At 46.9% G+C, this 17,621-nt stretch overlaps 1 protein-coding gene across 1 annotated transcript in view; it reads left to right on the forward strand.

The window, feature by feature from the left end:
* The first annotated feature begins 1,378 nt into the window (after positions 1 to 1,378).
* Positions 1,379 to 17,621, forward strand: part of cadm4 (cell adhesion molecule 4) — a 148,150-nt gene continuing 131,907 nt past the window's right edge. The window contains exon 1 of the mRNA XM_041943364.1: positions 1,379 to 1,725. Coding sequence (XP_041799298.1) covers positions 1,653 to 1,725 — 73 coding nt within the window. The 5' untranslated portion in view covers positions 1,379 to 1,652. The remainder of the gene's footprint in view (positions 1,726 to 17,621) is intronic.

Raw genomic sequence — 17,621 nt, forward strand, 5'->3', positions numbered from 1 at the left:
GCTGCTGCCACCGACTCCCTGCCAATCGGGGGAACAAACACTCGCAGAGAGGCTGACGGGGAAAAATGGGGTGGGATGGGAATTGGGGAATGAGTTGGGCAGATATCATCCTCGCCAAAACAACAAGGTTAAAACTTGTGTCGAGGCAAAAACCACTGAGCGGAGAGAGCCCGAAGCTACAACTTTAAGGTTGCACATAGATCCACATATCGAGGTCAGATATGAAGCGTGAGTTCAAAGGAACTTTATGGAAGTCAAGGGTAGAAATATTAATATTAATGCTAATAGACCGGTTTGATGTTTCACTGCCTGCAAACTTTTCCTGACTGCTTGAGCCAAGCCAACCAAAGCGTCTGCAGGATTTGTGACAGAGGAGAGAGAGGCCAAGCTGATTGGATGTGCCATCCCTCGTGTTACCTGAAAGGGGCGCCAAAGACACAGTTTCAAAAAGATGCCTTCAAGCCTTGGAGGCTACAAGCCCATGTTATAACACTGGATTAGAGGGTGGGGGGAAGATGTGGAAAGAGAAACAATTTTCATAATGGAGCAGCGCTCTCTGACTGGAAAACACAATTATGGGCAAACTGTGGCCACAGCATGAGGGTAAAGTTAAAGAGCCCCGTTAGTGGGACCTAATCGGCCCTGACTACAGATGAGCAGAAAACACTGGCTCGTCCGGAGCAAGTTTTTGTTCCGGGCCATTACCGTCATTGTGAACGGCGATTTAACCGAATACACTGAGGACTGCTCCGTGCTTTCCTTGATGGCTCCTGTGCACATTTTGGAGACAAAGCATCTTCTGCAACACAATGTCACAAAACATCCAAAGACTGCTGCACATATGCTGATTTGGCAGCGAGTCAACACATAACCTGCCCGCCCTTAGGATGTGGGAAAGGTGAGTCCACCTGCTACAGGTGAACCAGCACACATGATAATGCATTTACTGGCCTGAATCGGTTTTTCTGCCTTGCCTTTAAGAACACAACAACTGATTTGAATATTATTCTCTCTTCTAACAGTAAACAGCTGTTTCATTTTCGTCATCTTAATCATTGTGCCGCACATCCTTTTTGGTCCGTGGAACTGAATTTGAAATAAATTGGCTATTTGCGTCGGAAGATTAACGCTGGTTATCAATCACATTTAGAACGAATTGATTTCAATTAATTGGAAGGCGCAGCCCCCTTCTTCCCTCCCCTGCTCTCCTGTATAGCCTGTTTCTTCTTGAAGCCCAACCCCTCCTTCTCCTCGGCACACCCCTCCACCTGCTCCCGCTCTCTGCCATTGGTCAGAAGCGCGCACGGGCCCGCCCTCGCTGGAAAGCTTTTTAAATATATTTACAATGTAAAGTAACCAAGAAAAACCGGCCAAGCCATCACTTTCAGGCGTTCACACGGGGAGAAAGTGGGTGTGTGTGAGAGAGGGAGCATTACTATGTAAAGAGCTGCTGTTACGCACTGAGCGCTTGATAAAACACACACTGGTTCACGCACGGTCGCACGCGCGCGCACCCCCACCACGCAAACACACACGTACACAGACGCTGAAGGCGCAGGCGGGAGAGTGAACCTGCGGGTTCATGTCACTCTGATTTCTCCAAGGAAGAGGAATACCGAGGAAGAGATCAAGAGGGAATATCAGCGACGGCGATGGCTCTCGCGACCGTGTGGAACTACTGCGTCCCTCTCGCCATCATCACAGTCGGCTGCTTGGTGCGCACTGGTAAGGCTCGAGCGAGAGAGTGAATGAGTGTGATGTGAATGAGAAGTGCGTTAAACCGTCTCGATGTGTGCCGGTGCCTTTTTTTCCCACCCATGCAAGTTTGCCTAAGTCCTCCAAGAAGAAGCTGAATAACGCGTAAAAAACGCACCGGGTCGGACTTGTCAGGTGGGGAAAAGGGGGAAGGAGGAGCTGACCGCGGGACAAAAACACGTGCAGATATTCCAGTTTCCAATCATCCTGCGGACCACTGTTAGCGTTCACCGCTGGGTGATTAGATTCAAAGCCGCGAGCGCAAGTCTGGGCTACATCCGTGTTGCTTCTTGGGTATGAGTCATTGTGGTGATCACTTATCGCAACTGATAAGCTTGGAAAGAACCCCCAAAACACCTCAGAGTGAAAGCAAAAGTGAAAGGCGAAGGCTCGCTGTCACTTTTTTCCCACGCAGAAATCTTTTGTGAAAGCATCCCGTGCTCCGTTGACCCTCGTGCGTCAGAGCCTCTTGTTTATTCTCTCCGGACGCACAGTGATTGGGATTTATTGTATCACAGCCGCTGTGCGGGACGGGAGTCCCGCGAGACGTGTGTGCGCACGGCCGTGCATGCATAGAGCTCCGATTGAATATTCTGACAGCTACATGAGAGCTCATAACAAATGCCCGCAGTGGGCCGGCGGTGCCACACGCCAGACCCGGCAGCGCTGTGTTGTTACCGCTTTTATTTTCTGCAGCAGTGCGAGAGACTGAGAGGACCTTTGAGACCTCACCTTATCAGATACAATAACATCTAACAATCTATTACAAAGCCCTGGCGATGACACCTGCAGTGCCTTTGTTGCTGTTATGCTTCCCGCTGGAACATCTCAGTCTGGGATAGTCCTGCATCGCTCCCTAAAAGGCACAATAGAGACCATGGCCACTACCATATGAGTGCATCTGCTGCAGAAATAAGGATTCGGATTAGGCTCAATCATGACTCTGAGCAACTCCAGCCCCGTGGTAGCTCTGTGCCATTGACTTGGATGTGGCACAATCCAGACTCATAACAAACCTTATTAAATTCCACCCAAAGCCTCTGACTGAACAGGAGTGGTCCCCAGGACACAGATGCTGCCTCACTGATCCGTGTCCAGTGGCTGTTGTGCTCTGTCGGTCTTTGTTGACGTTGTCCTGCGGCGGTGAAAGGGTTAAGCGCGAGGTCGGATATTGTCACAGTCAGACCTGTGCTGTGCTGTGCTGTGCTGATGATGTCTCTTTTGTATAGGCAGCTCTACATTGCTCCATAGTCCCTCTCCCAGCTGCACTGAAGCTATCCTCGCCATGGCCTGTGTATTGATTTCTTCCCTCGAGTGTCTTTGTGTGTATCTACTTGTGTGTCTGCTCCTCTAAGAGTGGAGGTTTGATGTACATACATGAGCGTGTAGGCGTTTGTGTGGTTCTAACTGGAGTACTGTGTGTTTGTGTGTGTGTGTGTGCGTTCGTGTGTGTGTGTGTGTCTGGACGCCCATTTATGAATATGCGCGCGTGCTGCATGTAAATGTGCTTTATATCTGTGTGTGCACGCGTGTGTGCTGCTCACCGCGCCGGGTTTTGCCTGAGCTGCAGGCAACCTCTGCTGGGGGCTGCTCACTGATCACTGTCATTAATCTAGCCACTGACAGGGGCCGGGAGAGACAGGGGGCCGGGAGGGTGGAGGGGTGTTACGGGCAGGGGGGTGGATGGAGGAAGGAGGGACAGAAGGAAGTGTAAGGACAGTCTGAACACCTTGCACATATGCACATATACTGAGCTTGCAGCTGAAAAACTGTGTTTCTGATAACAAATCAGTGTGTCTTGCTCCTTATTCCAGAGAAAAATGGCAAAACAAAGCTAGAAGAAAGGAAGAAGGAGAGAAAAAAAAGCAGGAGGGGATGGGAGTTGGTGGCCGTTATTATGCCAGGATGGTGATAGACAGATTGATCGGACGGAGAGACGAATGAGTGGACATATAGATTGAGAGGGTGCTGTGAAGATAGCCAGGCTGGGGGACTTGGCCTTCCTTTTTGAAGAGCGATGGGGAGACAGAGGGATGGGAAGATGGAGACAGCAAGAAAGGCAGAAAAGCGAGCGAGAAAGAGGAAGAGTGAGAGAAGAAAGGCAGAAAGACTTCACAGTGTGTCTGACGGGCAGGCCTGAGGGACACACACACACACACACACACACACACACACACACACACACACACACACACACACACACACACACGCAATCGCTCACATACAGAGTCAGCGCTGCGTTTGTGCGGTGAGTGTATGGCTTTGTGGGGGTGGCTGATCCACCGCAGCTGTGGGCCAAACTCACACCCCACATACAGTAACAAATGCTGTTAACTCCACCTCTGCTGCTTGCCCACCCATAATCACTACCACCCCTCCATCCCTTCCCTCCCTCCACCTCCTTCCCATTCCTCTCCTACGCCTCCATTACCACCTGCCTTATCGCTGTGTGCATTAAATCACCTCCATTTGTTTGTTTGAATGTGTGCAATGAGAGCCATCCGTTTGAGCTTGTTCCCCATCACGCTGTTTGGACCTTGGCTGGGGCTCTGGCGGTTGAAAAACGGCAGCAGTTGGACGTACTTGTGGGAGGAGATTTGAATACCAATTATAGCTGGCGTATGTGTGCAAGCGCGCGCACGCACGCAGACAGAGGCCACGCATAAATCAATGTCGCTGTGACTCACAGAAGGGAGGCCTGGCGTGTAAACACAAACATCAAGGGAAATGCTGCACACACAGAAAACGGAAAATATGGACGCACATGAGCACACGCAGGTGCAGCAACACACGTGTGCACGCACGCATACACCTTGCCTATAGACATCATAGGCAGTACATTAGAGTTTCTTTTGAACACATGAATAGGACTGCTAATGCATGAGTTTGTCTGAGCCCCACTGCAGTTTTTGATGCTTGTCAGAGGCAGTTTTCATCATGCCAGAGTTGCGATTCCCTCTTTACTTTCCTCCACATCGCGCTGGGCTTGCTATTTCAGCCTGTTTCTTTGTTCTCTAATGCGCTAAAAAAGTCTTCACCATAAGCCAAGGTTTATCCTTTGATCCGAACCTTGGAGGAAAATTCACCCCCCCCCCCAAAAAAAAAGTAAAATAAACTTGTCGACTGTTTAATTAAAAAAGAGCAAGACCTCCCTTCCTGCCCCTCTGCCCTGCCATCTGCTGGTTCGCGGTGTAAATTTGAGCCCGGCGCGCAATCGGATTTCAGTGTTACGTTCTTCATTTTCTGCCGTTCGCTGTATTTTGTAGGTCTAAATAATTGGACAACCTGAACTTGGCAGACAGCGCCGGCATGCCCGTCAGCACAGGGGAAGCTGAAATGAGCCTTATTTTAAAAGAATACGCTGCCTACTGCTGTCGTGCACGGCCCTGTTTGATCAACTGATGCAGTCTTAAAGGGTCCTGACAGGGTGGCCCACTATCTCAGCTGAGCAACCGCCTGTGCATAAGCTCCATAAACAAATTGGACTGTGTCGCTTTTTGGGCAAGTCATGACTGAAAGAGTTCCGGAGCTTAGCGTGGGCTGGTTTTATTCTCCCCTGGGCTTTTACGGGTCCATTACTCAGAAGCAGAAGAAGTTAGGCTCGCCGTTTAGTGCAGGTGATGTATTTTACAGTAATTATCTCCTAATCTGCCCCCCAGTCTTCAATGAGATCCATAACTCCTTGTTTTGAGCTGCTTTTGTTTCACACAATGATTGCATCTCAATGACCCCCTGCAGCAGTATAGACCAGGTCTAGAGACGATTTTATTTTTATCAACTTGAATGGAAATAAAGGGAAGTAAGACGCGACAGGCCGTTTTGTTTCCCCTGCAAGGACACATCATATGACACAGTCGTCCAATATCCCTTTTCACATCCTGTTTCTAGTACTGTGTTTCAGTCTGTTTTGTCCTCATGCAGAAACAGAATACATGAGGCACAGTGATTGAAAGGGCCACACAAAGACACCAATTGGTAATTGAAGCCTTATATCTCATTTGACCATTTGTTTAATTGTCCATTAGTGAAACTTTCTGTCAATCTAATCAGGCCAGCGCTAATGTAGAAACACTCTTTATGGCTGCCACCTCATCTCCTTCCCATTACTATTCCCCAGACAGTGCCGCTTGTGATTATCATAATGGTGATCTATGTCGTCCTTATGTGTCGCTCTGTGAGAACAACTGGCGTTTCACCAACTTTGCCGCTGAAGTTTTTTAATGCTGAGTAGGATGCCAAGGACGTCTCCTCCATTTGCTGGCATCCGAAGCCTGCCAATCAATCCGGCGCTCTCAGCTCCATCCGTCCAATTGGCTCAGTGCGAAAGCGAAACGCCCTCCTCGCTTGCAGCTTTCCGTACTACGACCTGATGTCCCCTGAGCCAGCAGCTTTTCTCCAGCCGCCGACCCCTCTCACTGGATATTTGTCTTTGCATGGGAGTGCGAAATCAGTAAACAGCGATTCCCTTTGCACGGCTTCTTGGCACTGCACACAAAGGCAGTTGCTATGTATTCTGTCTATTGCAAGGTGTGCTTATGTTTTAAGCCAGTCAGAGTTGAATTGCGGTCGGAGTACAGAGATGGAGGCGATCCTGAGTCTGTAAAAACATTAAAAACACTAACGCTGTCGAGTGAGCATTCCTCCCTATTGGTGACACAGTTTCCATGACTAAGAGTAAACGTTTATACCTCCTGCTTGGCCCTGGGCTTGTTTAACACCCTCCCTTGCTGCTCTGACACCTGTCTCCGCAGCTCCCGCGGGGCACAGCACTAACTTGGCCAGACAGGGGCCTCCAGTAATGCCGGTAACCAAGGTGATTATCCCCACTGAGGCGACGGAGCCCGCACTAGCTGTGATTGGACGCGAGAGGCTGATTGGGCTGAAAAGGGCAAGTGCCTAAAATCGAGGAGCTGGAAACTGTGTACTCTGCCAGTGCGGAGGCTAATACGCATCCTCCTGGAAGAGTTGATGTAGAGATAAGACAAAGGGAGGATGGCTGATAATGAGGTGCTCGTCCAGGGGTGAGGAGGATCAGTAAAGGACTTAAACCCAGGTGAAACTGTCAAGGCTGCGCACAGAGGTTGCCAACAAGACCCCATTTCCCTTTTTACCCATGGGAGGTCTGTGTGTCCAGTGGAGGCTAGTTGATGAAGAGTGACCAGGCTTAGCCAGGCCACCGAGGGACTGATGGGGTCAGAGGGGGAGAGTGAGGGAAGGAGGGGAGAGAGGGAGAGATGGCTGGCTGCACAGTGTATAAAAGAGTGAAGGAGGGGAGCTAGGGGGGAGGGGGGGAGAGCGCCAGGGGCATGCGTCACAGACCAGTGAAGCAGGGAGGAGCGGAGCAGAGGAGAAAGTCAGGCAGAGAGGAGTCCAACAAACAAGTGAATGATTGCAGGATTCCAGCTCTAAAATGGAAGGGTGTAAAAAGAAAAAAAAAGACAAGGGAGAGAGGGAGAGAGAGCATCCCCTGCTGCGCCGAATGACGGATTTAGAGGGCTTAAAAAAAGTGAGGAAGGAGGGAAGGGTGAGATTAAGAAGGTGGGACCAGCGCGGGAAAGTACAGGGTGCTGGTGTGAGGAGAGGAAGGGGGTGAGGAGTAAGAGGATGAGGAGGAGGAGGAGGAGGGGAGACAGAGAGATGGATGGTGATTCGCAGAGATAAAGACGGAGAGAGGGCAAGCACTGTGTAGGTGACCACACCAGAGAGACGAGGTGTCATGATCGATGAGGTCACATCACGCACACACACTCTTACTCCCACACACACACACGCACGCACGCACACGCCCGCACTAGCAAACAAGTATTGAAATTGTTTCCCAGCAGCTCATGGCCAGTCCTCCCACTTTACAGCAGCTACACGGTGCTTCGGCTCAGAGAATTAAACACCCACACACGCGCAGGGCTATTCATCTGTCTGCCATTTAGAATCCCTCTTGGTATCATCGCCATTAATAGGTTCGCTTTGATGAGATTGTCAGATGCTGGAAATTGCCAGTCAAAGCACTGCGCTATCTACTGGGAAATCAGATGGAGATTTTCAGATGGCGGACACAACAATGCTGAAGAGGTCTCAGATGACTTTTCCATCTTAGAAAACTCTTAAAATGTTTCTCCCACAAGTGGCAAATTCATTTGAGCTATGACCATGTCTGGCATAGATAACGTGCTGGTGGCACTTGCGGCGGGTTCAGAAACCTCGCTCAGAACGTCTTTTTCTTTAAGTGTAATCAGACCTTATTAGATCATGTTAACAAACGTTTAAAGGCATTTGAAGTTGGGATTAAAATGGGGACGTTGGCTTAAAAGAGAATGGGTTATGTAAGCAAAAGATTAGCTTCGCAAGTGTGACAGAAATCCACACATTCTGGTTAACAGTACACACTGTAAAAAAAAAAGAAAACCCAAACCCTATCACTCAATGAAAGACGGGCGATAACAATGGCTGCCAGTTGATCAAACTGAGATTGCCCGGCTCCATTCTGGACAGATGCCAAGCGATTGTTGACACAGCTACTTAAAAAAACCTGAAAAATCTACTGCAGCGTTCAGGATACTGCCCTGACACACCCCTACACTCTCTCTGCCGCACGCCTCTGCCCGTCCTCCTCTTCATCTCTTTCTCAGGCCTCAGACAAGAGCTTCAACATCAGCAGTAGTAAGCTTTGATCCACTTCATTAGTTAACCGCAAACAACCATTCATTATAGGCAATTAATTAGCAGCACATGAAAACAATCCTGTAGAAGTTGGCCGCTCTCAAAGACCCCCAAGCGCTCGTGGGAAGGAAAGAGTAGGAGAGCGAGAGATGGACAAAGAAAGAAGAAAGAAAAGGGGGAAAAAAATGAGGGGAATAAGCCTGCGGTCATGCTTAATGTGCTGGGGCGAGATTTACCGCAATGATTTGCTGGGCTCTTTTGAGATTCATAAGGTCATCAATTCATGCTCTGCTCTCAGCAGGGCAAAACAAAAGTGAGGCTATGCACCGTCTGCACTGAAGTCAAGAGAAAAGAAAAGAAGCCAAATTGGATTGGTGCAGCGATTGTTTCTGCAGAGATTGTTACAGTTGGCAAGGCCACTTAAAAGTGGCCAAGCACCGACGACCTTGAGGAAAGCTCTGGACGGTTCTCTCCCAGGATTCATTTTCTACGGGGCGGCTGAAGGGGCATTTAAGTGCACAACTGCTGATTCACCTTATGGCCGTGAACAGGTTCGGACCCTCTCCCCTTGCCTCCCATAAAGTGCACCAGCAGATTGAAGCGATGCTTTGACTCATGTCCACAGACGCGTTCCTATCTCCGTGTCCATCTGTCGGGTGAATAATGTTATCATGGACTGCAGAAGGACCGTGTCTCTCCTTCCTGGCCGTCGCAGTGGAGGAGCAGAACAGCCGTACGGTCTGTGATACTGAATGAGTCTGACACAGGCCTTGGGCACTGGGTGCAGTTGCGGGGAAACGGTGGTTCATAGCAACTGCCACCCGCTGGGCCATACTGGTTAACTGAGCTGTGAAGCAGCTTGCAGAGACCAGTGGGGTTCTGTGGTCGGTACCAAAGTCATTTTTAGCTTTTGTGGACTCTGTAGCCACGGACAGCAAGTGGTTTTTGTGTCTGCAATATAGATCCTACAGCGCGGAGAGGCGAACAGTACACACAGCACGACTCTGTCGCCTCTTGACTGCACATACAGTAACATGCTTTATTGCAAGAGAAACTAATAAAAGAAAGCTGAGGGGAATGTGCTTTCATTCTTGATTATTTTTTCTCTTCCCAAGGGCCAATATGGCTGCCATCTGTCCTCCCCTTTATCAGAGCAACTCTGTCCGCTGTTTTAGTCACCAAGCTTCCAGTTTGCTGCATCTCTGATCCAACACGTCCCACGATGCACGTTTTCCCTCTTTAAAAAATGCTTACCGTCACAGTTTACAATATAAAATGAACATGCATGTTTAGATATAAAATGCAAGGCGTCACTGTACGAGTATTGCATAACAACTCGCAGGAATTGGTGGTTATGCCAAGTCACTATGAAGCAGAAACTTTTTGATTTATGCTTTGTAAGGCCGGAAATTGAGGTTGCCAACAAAGATGATGGCCGAACAGTCTGAGGGAAGTAGGTATGAGTCTGAAAAAATGAACAGAAGACACAGTTAATTTCTCAACGTCAGGATCAGATCAACTGATAACGGAGTCTCCCATATCTGGGGAATGTCTCTCCGTTGGTGAGATAACGTTGCCAAATGTGGAACAAAGCGTACTGTAATTTGACGTTTTAGAAACTTTGTTTGATAAATTGTACTCTGGACACTTGTGAGTTTCTCCAACTTATATGAAGGGTTAAAAGAAAATCAGTATAGACAGACCAGTTTAAATGCTGAACAGCTCACTTTTTATTTGTGTTGTGCAAATGCTGAAATAACACCGTGGTACCAAGATTACACTTGATTACGCTAACTTTCTCATCATTATTTTCTTATTACCATTAACTTGAGTGAAAGTTTTTCTTATGAATGCAATTCATTGAAAAGAATGATTGATATTCACACTGATACATTTCAGTAAGTTATGGTCCAGAAGACATTAATTAGTTCTGTCAACTGTACTATGGTGTTCATGAGTCAGGGAAGTTACACATCAACAAAACATGTCCTTAGGTGCTTCAGAAAAACAGCCTATCAATGGCTTTTAGGTACAAAATCAAAAACCGGAAATCCTAACAAAATTAGAGTCATTATGATATTATCATATATTTATGGTTACTTATTTATCCATATTTTTCTTGAGCTTCCAAAGCAATTCACTTAAAACCATGACAGCGATGGCAGGGGGCTCAAATTTAGTTTTACGATAGCACTACTTGTATATGCAATTATAACTGATGCTTATTTACCACGGAGATGGATTTGAGTTGTGCTGCGGGGAAAGCGATTTATGAGCTTATGGGGAAAATTAAAAACAAACATAAACCATTGGTAATTAAAAAACAGGTTGATCCCAAATGATGACTGATGCACGGCTCTCTGGTCGCGAAACAGAAGTGTGCACAAGTCTGCGGCAACGCAGGAAGGCAGGTAGATACACACATGCACACACGTACGCAGATTTGCATATGCACAAATCCAAATATTTCTCTGCACACGGGAGACTGGAGAGACCTTTCCAAACTTATTTACTGCTGCGTGTTGTGTCCTGATGCTCTCTGCTTTTTAAATGCCACGTTCCCTCTCTGGCCTCCTTTTTATGAGCTTCCCCAGGATAGTGTATACAAATATAGGGACACACCTGGTGATTGTGTTTCAACTACACAAGCATATTCATAGATGACCTGTGTTCAGATTTCTTTTTCATCATTGTAGCACCCTTTGTCCTGCCTTTTTGTTCTCAAACAAAACCTGTTTCCACTCTTGATTGCTGCACTGGATCTCCTCTCCCTGCCTTTTTTTATGCCCTGCTCTCCCCCTCCATCTGTCTTTTTTTTCGCTCAACCCCTCCCTCCTCTCTGATCCCTCACTCCCATTTCTCCCGCAGTGTGAAGCCGGTTCAAGGGCCTCGGCAGTGACTTAGTGTCTTTTTGTCTGTGCTCGCCATGATCACTCAAAAAGCTTTTTTATCCCTCCTGCCTCTCCCCGAGTGCTGTTCTCTCTTTCTGCGTCTAACCTTGTTGGTCCTTAAATGCCAATGCCCATGCCCATGCACACTCTCCACTCATGTGCTCCAGGTGCTCGGGTCCACATGAATCTGCTCCAACTGTTACTGAGAATTTGCAATTAGAGGGAGACTCGGTGATAGTTGGAAAGACAAATTTTGGTGAAGGGGAGTGGGTGCTTTTCGCTGCCAGGATCGCTTGCTGATGGATCTTTTGGCCAACAGTCTCTGCTGCCTCCCTGCTGCTTGCACCCCGTTCCCACCTCCTCTTCCTATCTACCTCTTATACTGTAGCCGCAGGCTATAGGGTTGCCCGAGCCAGGTGTGGAGAGGTAGACAGTTTGAAGAAGGGAGAGGAAGAGGAGAAGAGAGAGGGAGGATTGACAGGGCCCAGGTGGCCAGCTCGAACGCCTGTGCTTCTGCTTTCCTCTTCTCATTTGCATAGACAAAATGGCTTTTTCCCTCTGTCTGACTCTTTATTTTCCTCACTCTCTCCTTCCATTTACACACACCGCATCGATTCATTTCCAATATTATTTTTGTTTTCTCCCCGGCTCTTCTCCTGCCGCTGTTCTTGTTTCTCAGAATAAGTTCCACTTTCACTTCCTTCCTTTTCTTTTAACTTTCTGTTTTCTTTTTATAGTCAATTGCCTTTTTTTTTCATTTTACCGTACCTCCAGATTTACCTTCTCTCCCCATCTCTCTTGCTCTGGGCTTGCTGAACTGTGCATTTTACTTATATGCTGCTCTGCAGTATTCTGGAGGTAGAGGCTTATTTTCATCGTACGTGCACTTCAGAGACCGTGCGGTCCCCCCAACCATCTCCATTCATCTCCCACCCACCATTTCTTGCTCCCATGACTGTTTTTAACTAACCCTATATCTTCCCTCTCCCTTCCAGTACCCTCCCCCTCTCTTCCTGACTCCCTTTATTTCACCTGGAGTCTGTGCATAACTTTGCGCTCCTATTATTTGCAGCAAAGCAGAGTTTAGCTCCTTCATATTTAATTCCCTCATCTACTCTTGTGATCAGACCATCACTCACACACACACACACACACACTTCACCACTCTTCTCTACTTTTTCCATCTCTCTTCCTTAACCTCTGTGGCACTTTATCTCACTTATCCATTATATATATATATATATATATATGTATATGATTCACCTCCACTTGGCCTGTTCATGGCGTATTGGCCATTTTACAGTTGTGTGTGCTGTTGTGTAGGTGTGTGTATGAAAGAGGCTTAGTTGTATTCTGCTCACACATGCAGGCACACACACATGCATCGTTGTCCTGCCGTTTTTGTCATGCCAAACACACTCATGGCTAGCTCGGCCTGAGCCTGAGCCTAAATCCTGCATAAGCAAGCATGTGCTCACTCATCAATGTATATATTAATAGCGTGGATACGTTTTTCAAATTCAGTGTACACACCTTCCTTTTAGAGATATCAGTAAAATTCCAGCCCACATATAGTAGTATACTTCCACGTATATAGAGATAGCCTCACACCGATTTGCGCACACACACACATACACATAAACAGACACACACACACAAGAAAACAGCCGTCAGGTTGCCTCAGAATTGCTGAATTGAGTTATGTAGCCTGTCAGTCAACTCCCACACATACACACACCCCTGACAGATCCCTTCCACACACACACATCAGCCCAGTCTGACGGTGCATATTTCGCATGGGGAAGGGACTCAATTACGGCGAAGGTGAAAGAAGCAATAAACACGGCACAGATACAGTGAGGCTCGCTCAGCAGCACTGCAGTCAATCACAGAACCAGGTAGGTAGCCGCTGCCGCTTTGCTCATCCAGTTGTGAAGTGCTGAAGGGAAGGGAATGGCCAGGGGTGGTGGATGGAGAGAGGGAGGGAGGAGGAGGAGGCGGGGTGTGTGGGAGCTAAAACGCCGCCATCCGACCCTCCCGGAAATTATGTGGCTGTAACCAACTTACGCGGACCTGCCGCTGAGAGGACAGAGCGGTGGGATGGATGGATGGAGGGAGGAAGAAGGGAGCGGGAGATGACAACAGCTCAACTTCATTTCAGCCCTAAGCATGCAAACATCGGCAGTTATATCCAGTGTATATACACACACAAACAAACACACACACATGCACTTGACCAACACTGGCACTGTAGTGTAGCTACATGATTAGGACCCCCACCCACACTGGAGGACCAACAGCACAGTCACACAAAATAATGCATCATTTGCCCAGAATGCATACAGTATGTTCTCTTTCTGTCCTTTTCCCTTTGTGCGTGTGGGCTTATGTGTGAGGCTGATAAAACAAACACCTCACTTGAGTGTAGTCCGGACGTTATGCACATGTGACTGCTTACCACCTCACCATCGACCGCTATAAATGTCAAGTCAACAAACAACAACTGTGAAGGGTTGTGCTTTCGACTTAAACATGGACGAAGCGTCTCCTGTTGAACCGAATAAAAGATAATTCCGGTTTATTACAACTCTGTTGTGACTTTCGTGGACTTGTCCATCATTTCTGTGATAACACTGCGCTCACCAAGTTAATTGCCTGGATCTGGGAACATGGCCACCTTGCTAAAAAAGCCCAATGGGGCAAAGAAAAAGAGCAGTCAGATGATCAGAAAGGTTTTGAAGCTGCTCCCGGGTTAGCCAAACTTAATTGGCAGACAGGCTAGGCTGAAATTAATACCAACTGTCTGTTGTAAACATCACAGTTTACAGATCAGCTTTGTGCATCTACTTTGACTTACTCTGCTTTCCATGCACACACTTGTTTGTTGAGGGAACATTTCAGTCTGCACTCTGTTTTAGTCTCTAAAATGGTTTAGATTATCTGGTTAAGCTCTTGGCTCTCTTCCAATCTGTCAGACCACCTGACCTCTCATGCTGCTTACTTTGGTGAATGCAATATTATCATAGCCAATAAAAATGATGGCCAAAAGGTACAAAAATAACACAGAGGTTGTAATAAACTGGAATGACCCTTTAGGTGCCACTGCCTGGATGCAGATATCACTGAGCGAGGACACAGATGTGTTGGTGATTCTGATACTTGGAGGCCTTGGGGACAGGCTGACAGTTAGTGGGTTACACCTGGCAGGCTTACCAAAAATAAATAAAATAATAATAAAAAGGGCTAGACAGCTGACAAAATTCTGCTCCATCTCCTGCTTGGTAACCTGTCTGCGAAAGCACATAAACTCTATGTCTGTATGATCCAGAGAAAACACAATCTCAACTTTATTTAAACAGCATCTTTCTGACAAACATGCAGTCCGAAGTGTTTCACAAGGCTAAACAAGCACAACTCGGACAGAAAATATAAACAAAAGTAAACGACAATTAGTAAAAGTTTGCAAGACTAAAAATCAGAACAATAAAAGAAAAAATGTAAAAAAGCAATAGAAGTCAATAAAATAAACACCAGGGATGAAAATAAAAACTCAAAAAAAAAAAAAAAACAATGTTTAAAACTTAAAAACTAAGGCTGTAACATTACTCCAAATTAAAAGCTAGATTTAAAAGATAAGTTTTGACTTTCCATTTAAAAATACAAAGAGATTTTGCCCTTCACATATCCAGAGGCAGTGAGTTCCAGGGGCACAAAAACGGAGGGCAATCTCTCCGGTACTTTTAGTGGACACATAAGGAACATTTAAAAGAAAAGCAGTGGAGGACTTCAGTGATCTGGCTGAAACATAAAATCGAAGAAAACCTCTAGTGTAGGGAGGAGCGAGGTCGTTTAGAGCTTTATACACAAGTAAAAGAGCTTTAAGATCAGTTGTAAAAGATACAGGTGGTGTTTTAAGCACTGGGTTAATGTGATGTGAATTTTCTTTGTTTTAGTTAAGATTCAGTTAAGCAGTCTGAGCTGGCTCTCTGGTCTGACTTTGGTGATATTCTTAAGATGAAAAAAATATGTTTGAAATGTTAAAATGAGTTCAAATTTAAATCAGAGCCCAAAGTCACATACGAGTTTGGGTTGTTCAGTTTTGCTCAGGCGTTGAGTCCAGTTTTTCTCTTGCTGCTTTGGTTCTTGTCAGTTAGCTTTAAAAAGCTTTTACTCATCCGCACATTAATGTTAGTGAGGCGGCCAATGAGAGCAGGCAGTGCATTGGGGCACTGGCGAGGCATACAGGTAAACAGGTTGATTGGTAACAGGTGATAGTATCATGTTTGGGCATGAAAGAAGCATCCTGGAAAGGCTCAGACGCTCAGACGAGGTTCACCACTTTGTGAACGCATGACTGTATATAGGATGTTGCTACATGGGCTCAGGAACACTTTGTAAAACTGCACCCTTGCATCAAGTTTCATAAAAATTGGGTCAGTAGTTTTTCTGTAATCCTGCAAACAGCTAAACCAAACCAAAAGTATAACCTGGTTGTCAGGTATTAATAATCAATGGCTGTATCAGACCTTTACATACTTGAAGTGGGTGAATGTTCTGCTATACGTCCGCCCACACATAAACGCGCAGGTCTGAAAAGTTCTCGTCCTGCTCTGCACTCGCAAGTTGAGATTCATGCCAGTTCGGTAAATATATGCTCTACATACATGCAGCAAACACAGCTGCAGGTAAATGAACGAGCGCTCACTCACTCACCCACATGTCATGCTGTGATGGTTTAGTACTTGCATTAACAGCATTGCACGAAGCCAGACTTGATAACTCCGGCAGCGGTAGAGAGAGGAAGCGACTGCTTACTGAGAATCTAATAGCTCCAGCAGCTCTCTCACTCACCTCAGCTACCTTTTCGATCCTATCTGTCTCCCCCCATCTTTAATTCATTTCTGTTCCCCTCAGCACATCCGTATTTCTCTTTGCCTCCTGCCCTGTCTCCCTCTCTCTCCACCTTGTCCGCCTCTGAATTTACCACCGAGTCTTGCCTTTTGGCAGTTCCTCCTCTAGTTCTCCTGCCCTGCTCTCCTCTCCCTCTGTGTCTTTTTCCTCCTGGCCCCCCTTTCTCTCCATCACAGTCTCTTTTTTGCTCCGTCTCGGTATCAAATCCCACTCTTTTGTGCTTGGCCCGAACCTCTGCTCTCCTCTTTCTGCCTCTCGCTCGGCACCTTCCTTCAGAAATTTGAGTTGGCAGAGAGTTATGGAGGGAAAGCATAGAGGAGAGGGGAGGGGGAAAAGAAGGGAGGTCAGGCGCACCGTCGGGGAGAGACCCGCACTGTAAGGACCAAACCGCACATGCGCCAACTTTAGATTAATCTTATTAATTGCTTGTGGGAAACTCTGGGGTTGTGACACTCTTGTTATTGCTTTGTGTTATTAATAAAAGAGTTACGGAATGGAGGGGCTGGAATCAATAAGTGGGCTTAAAGGGAAATTAAACAAGGAGAGAAGGGGACAGGGCACAGGGACAAACTTGGTGCAGCTTGGACATTGTTATTAGTTGCTGCTGCCCTTTAATGAGGGTTATTTAACGGGCCAGAAAACAGGCACCCGCAGCAGCCAGCAAAGTGACTGCTGATTTGCATCTGCAAGTACAAACCAAAGTCTGACAAAACTCCTTTTATACTAAGCTGAGAACAATGGGAGTGAAATATGAAGGTGCTGGAAAAAGCGAAGAACTTGGCCAAACCCCTCCAGCCTGCTCACCCTTAAATCCCCCACATTCGCTCTCGCTTTGGTTTGTCGTTTGTTCCACTTTTACCCTCATTTACTTCTCTCTGCTCTGGGTATTTTTTTTTATCTCTCTCCCTCCTTCTCTCCCCTTTTCCCACAGCGCCTTTCTTTTATGGGAAATGTATTCATTATAGGACAATAACGGCCTGATTGGAAAGAGTGGACCGGCTATCTGAATGGGGCGTTAAAAGCAGGACAGGCGGCGGAGGGAATATGCGATGGCATTGCACACATGATGTCTTCAGTCAAAAGGTAGTGCAGGTTTTCCCCGCACCGCTGCTCACCCCTCGACATCGTATCAGAGCTCCTGTGATAGAACAATGCTTTTTACGCTATTAGAGTTGAGAGTTCTAGGAAATAAGCTGCGCTTAACTGCTGCACCCAGCCTGCAGCCCAGATATAGAGCTATTCATCGACCGGTATGAATGCAACATGGGTTTCCGAGCCACTTTGGCAATGCCATATTTACATTTAACAATTGTCCCGATCCAAGTGTGACACTCACTCAATTATGCCATGTGTCTCCCCTGTGTAAACACAGCACAGCGGTGTAATGTAATTCACTGTAATAAAGAC

The sequence above is a fragment of the Chelmon rostratus genome, chromosome 8, assembly GCF_017976325.1.
Source record: "Chelmon rostratus isolate fCheRos1 chromosome 8, fCheRos1.pri, whole genome shotgun sequence".
In the NCBI taxonomy this organism is placed as follows: Eukaryota; Metazoa; Chordata; class Actinopteri; order Chaetodontiformes; family Chaetodontidae; genus Chelmon; species Chelmon rostratus.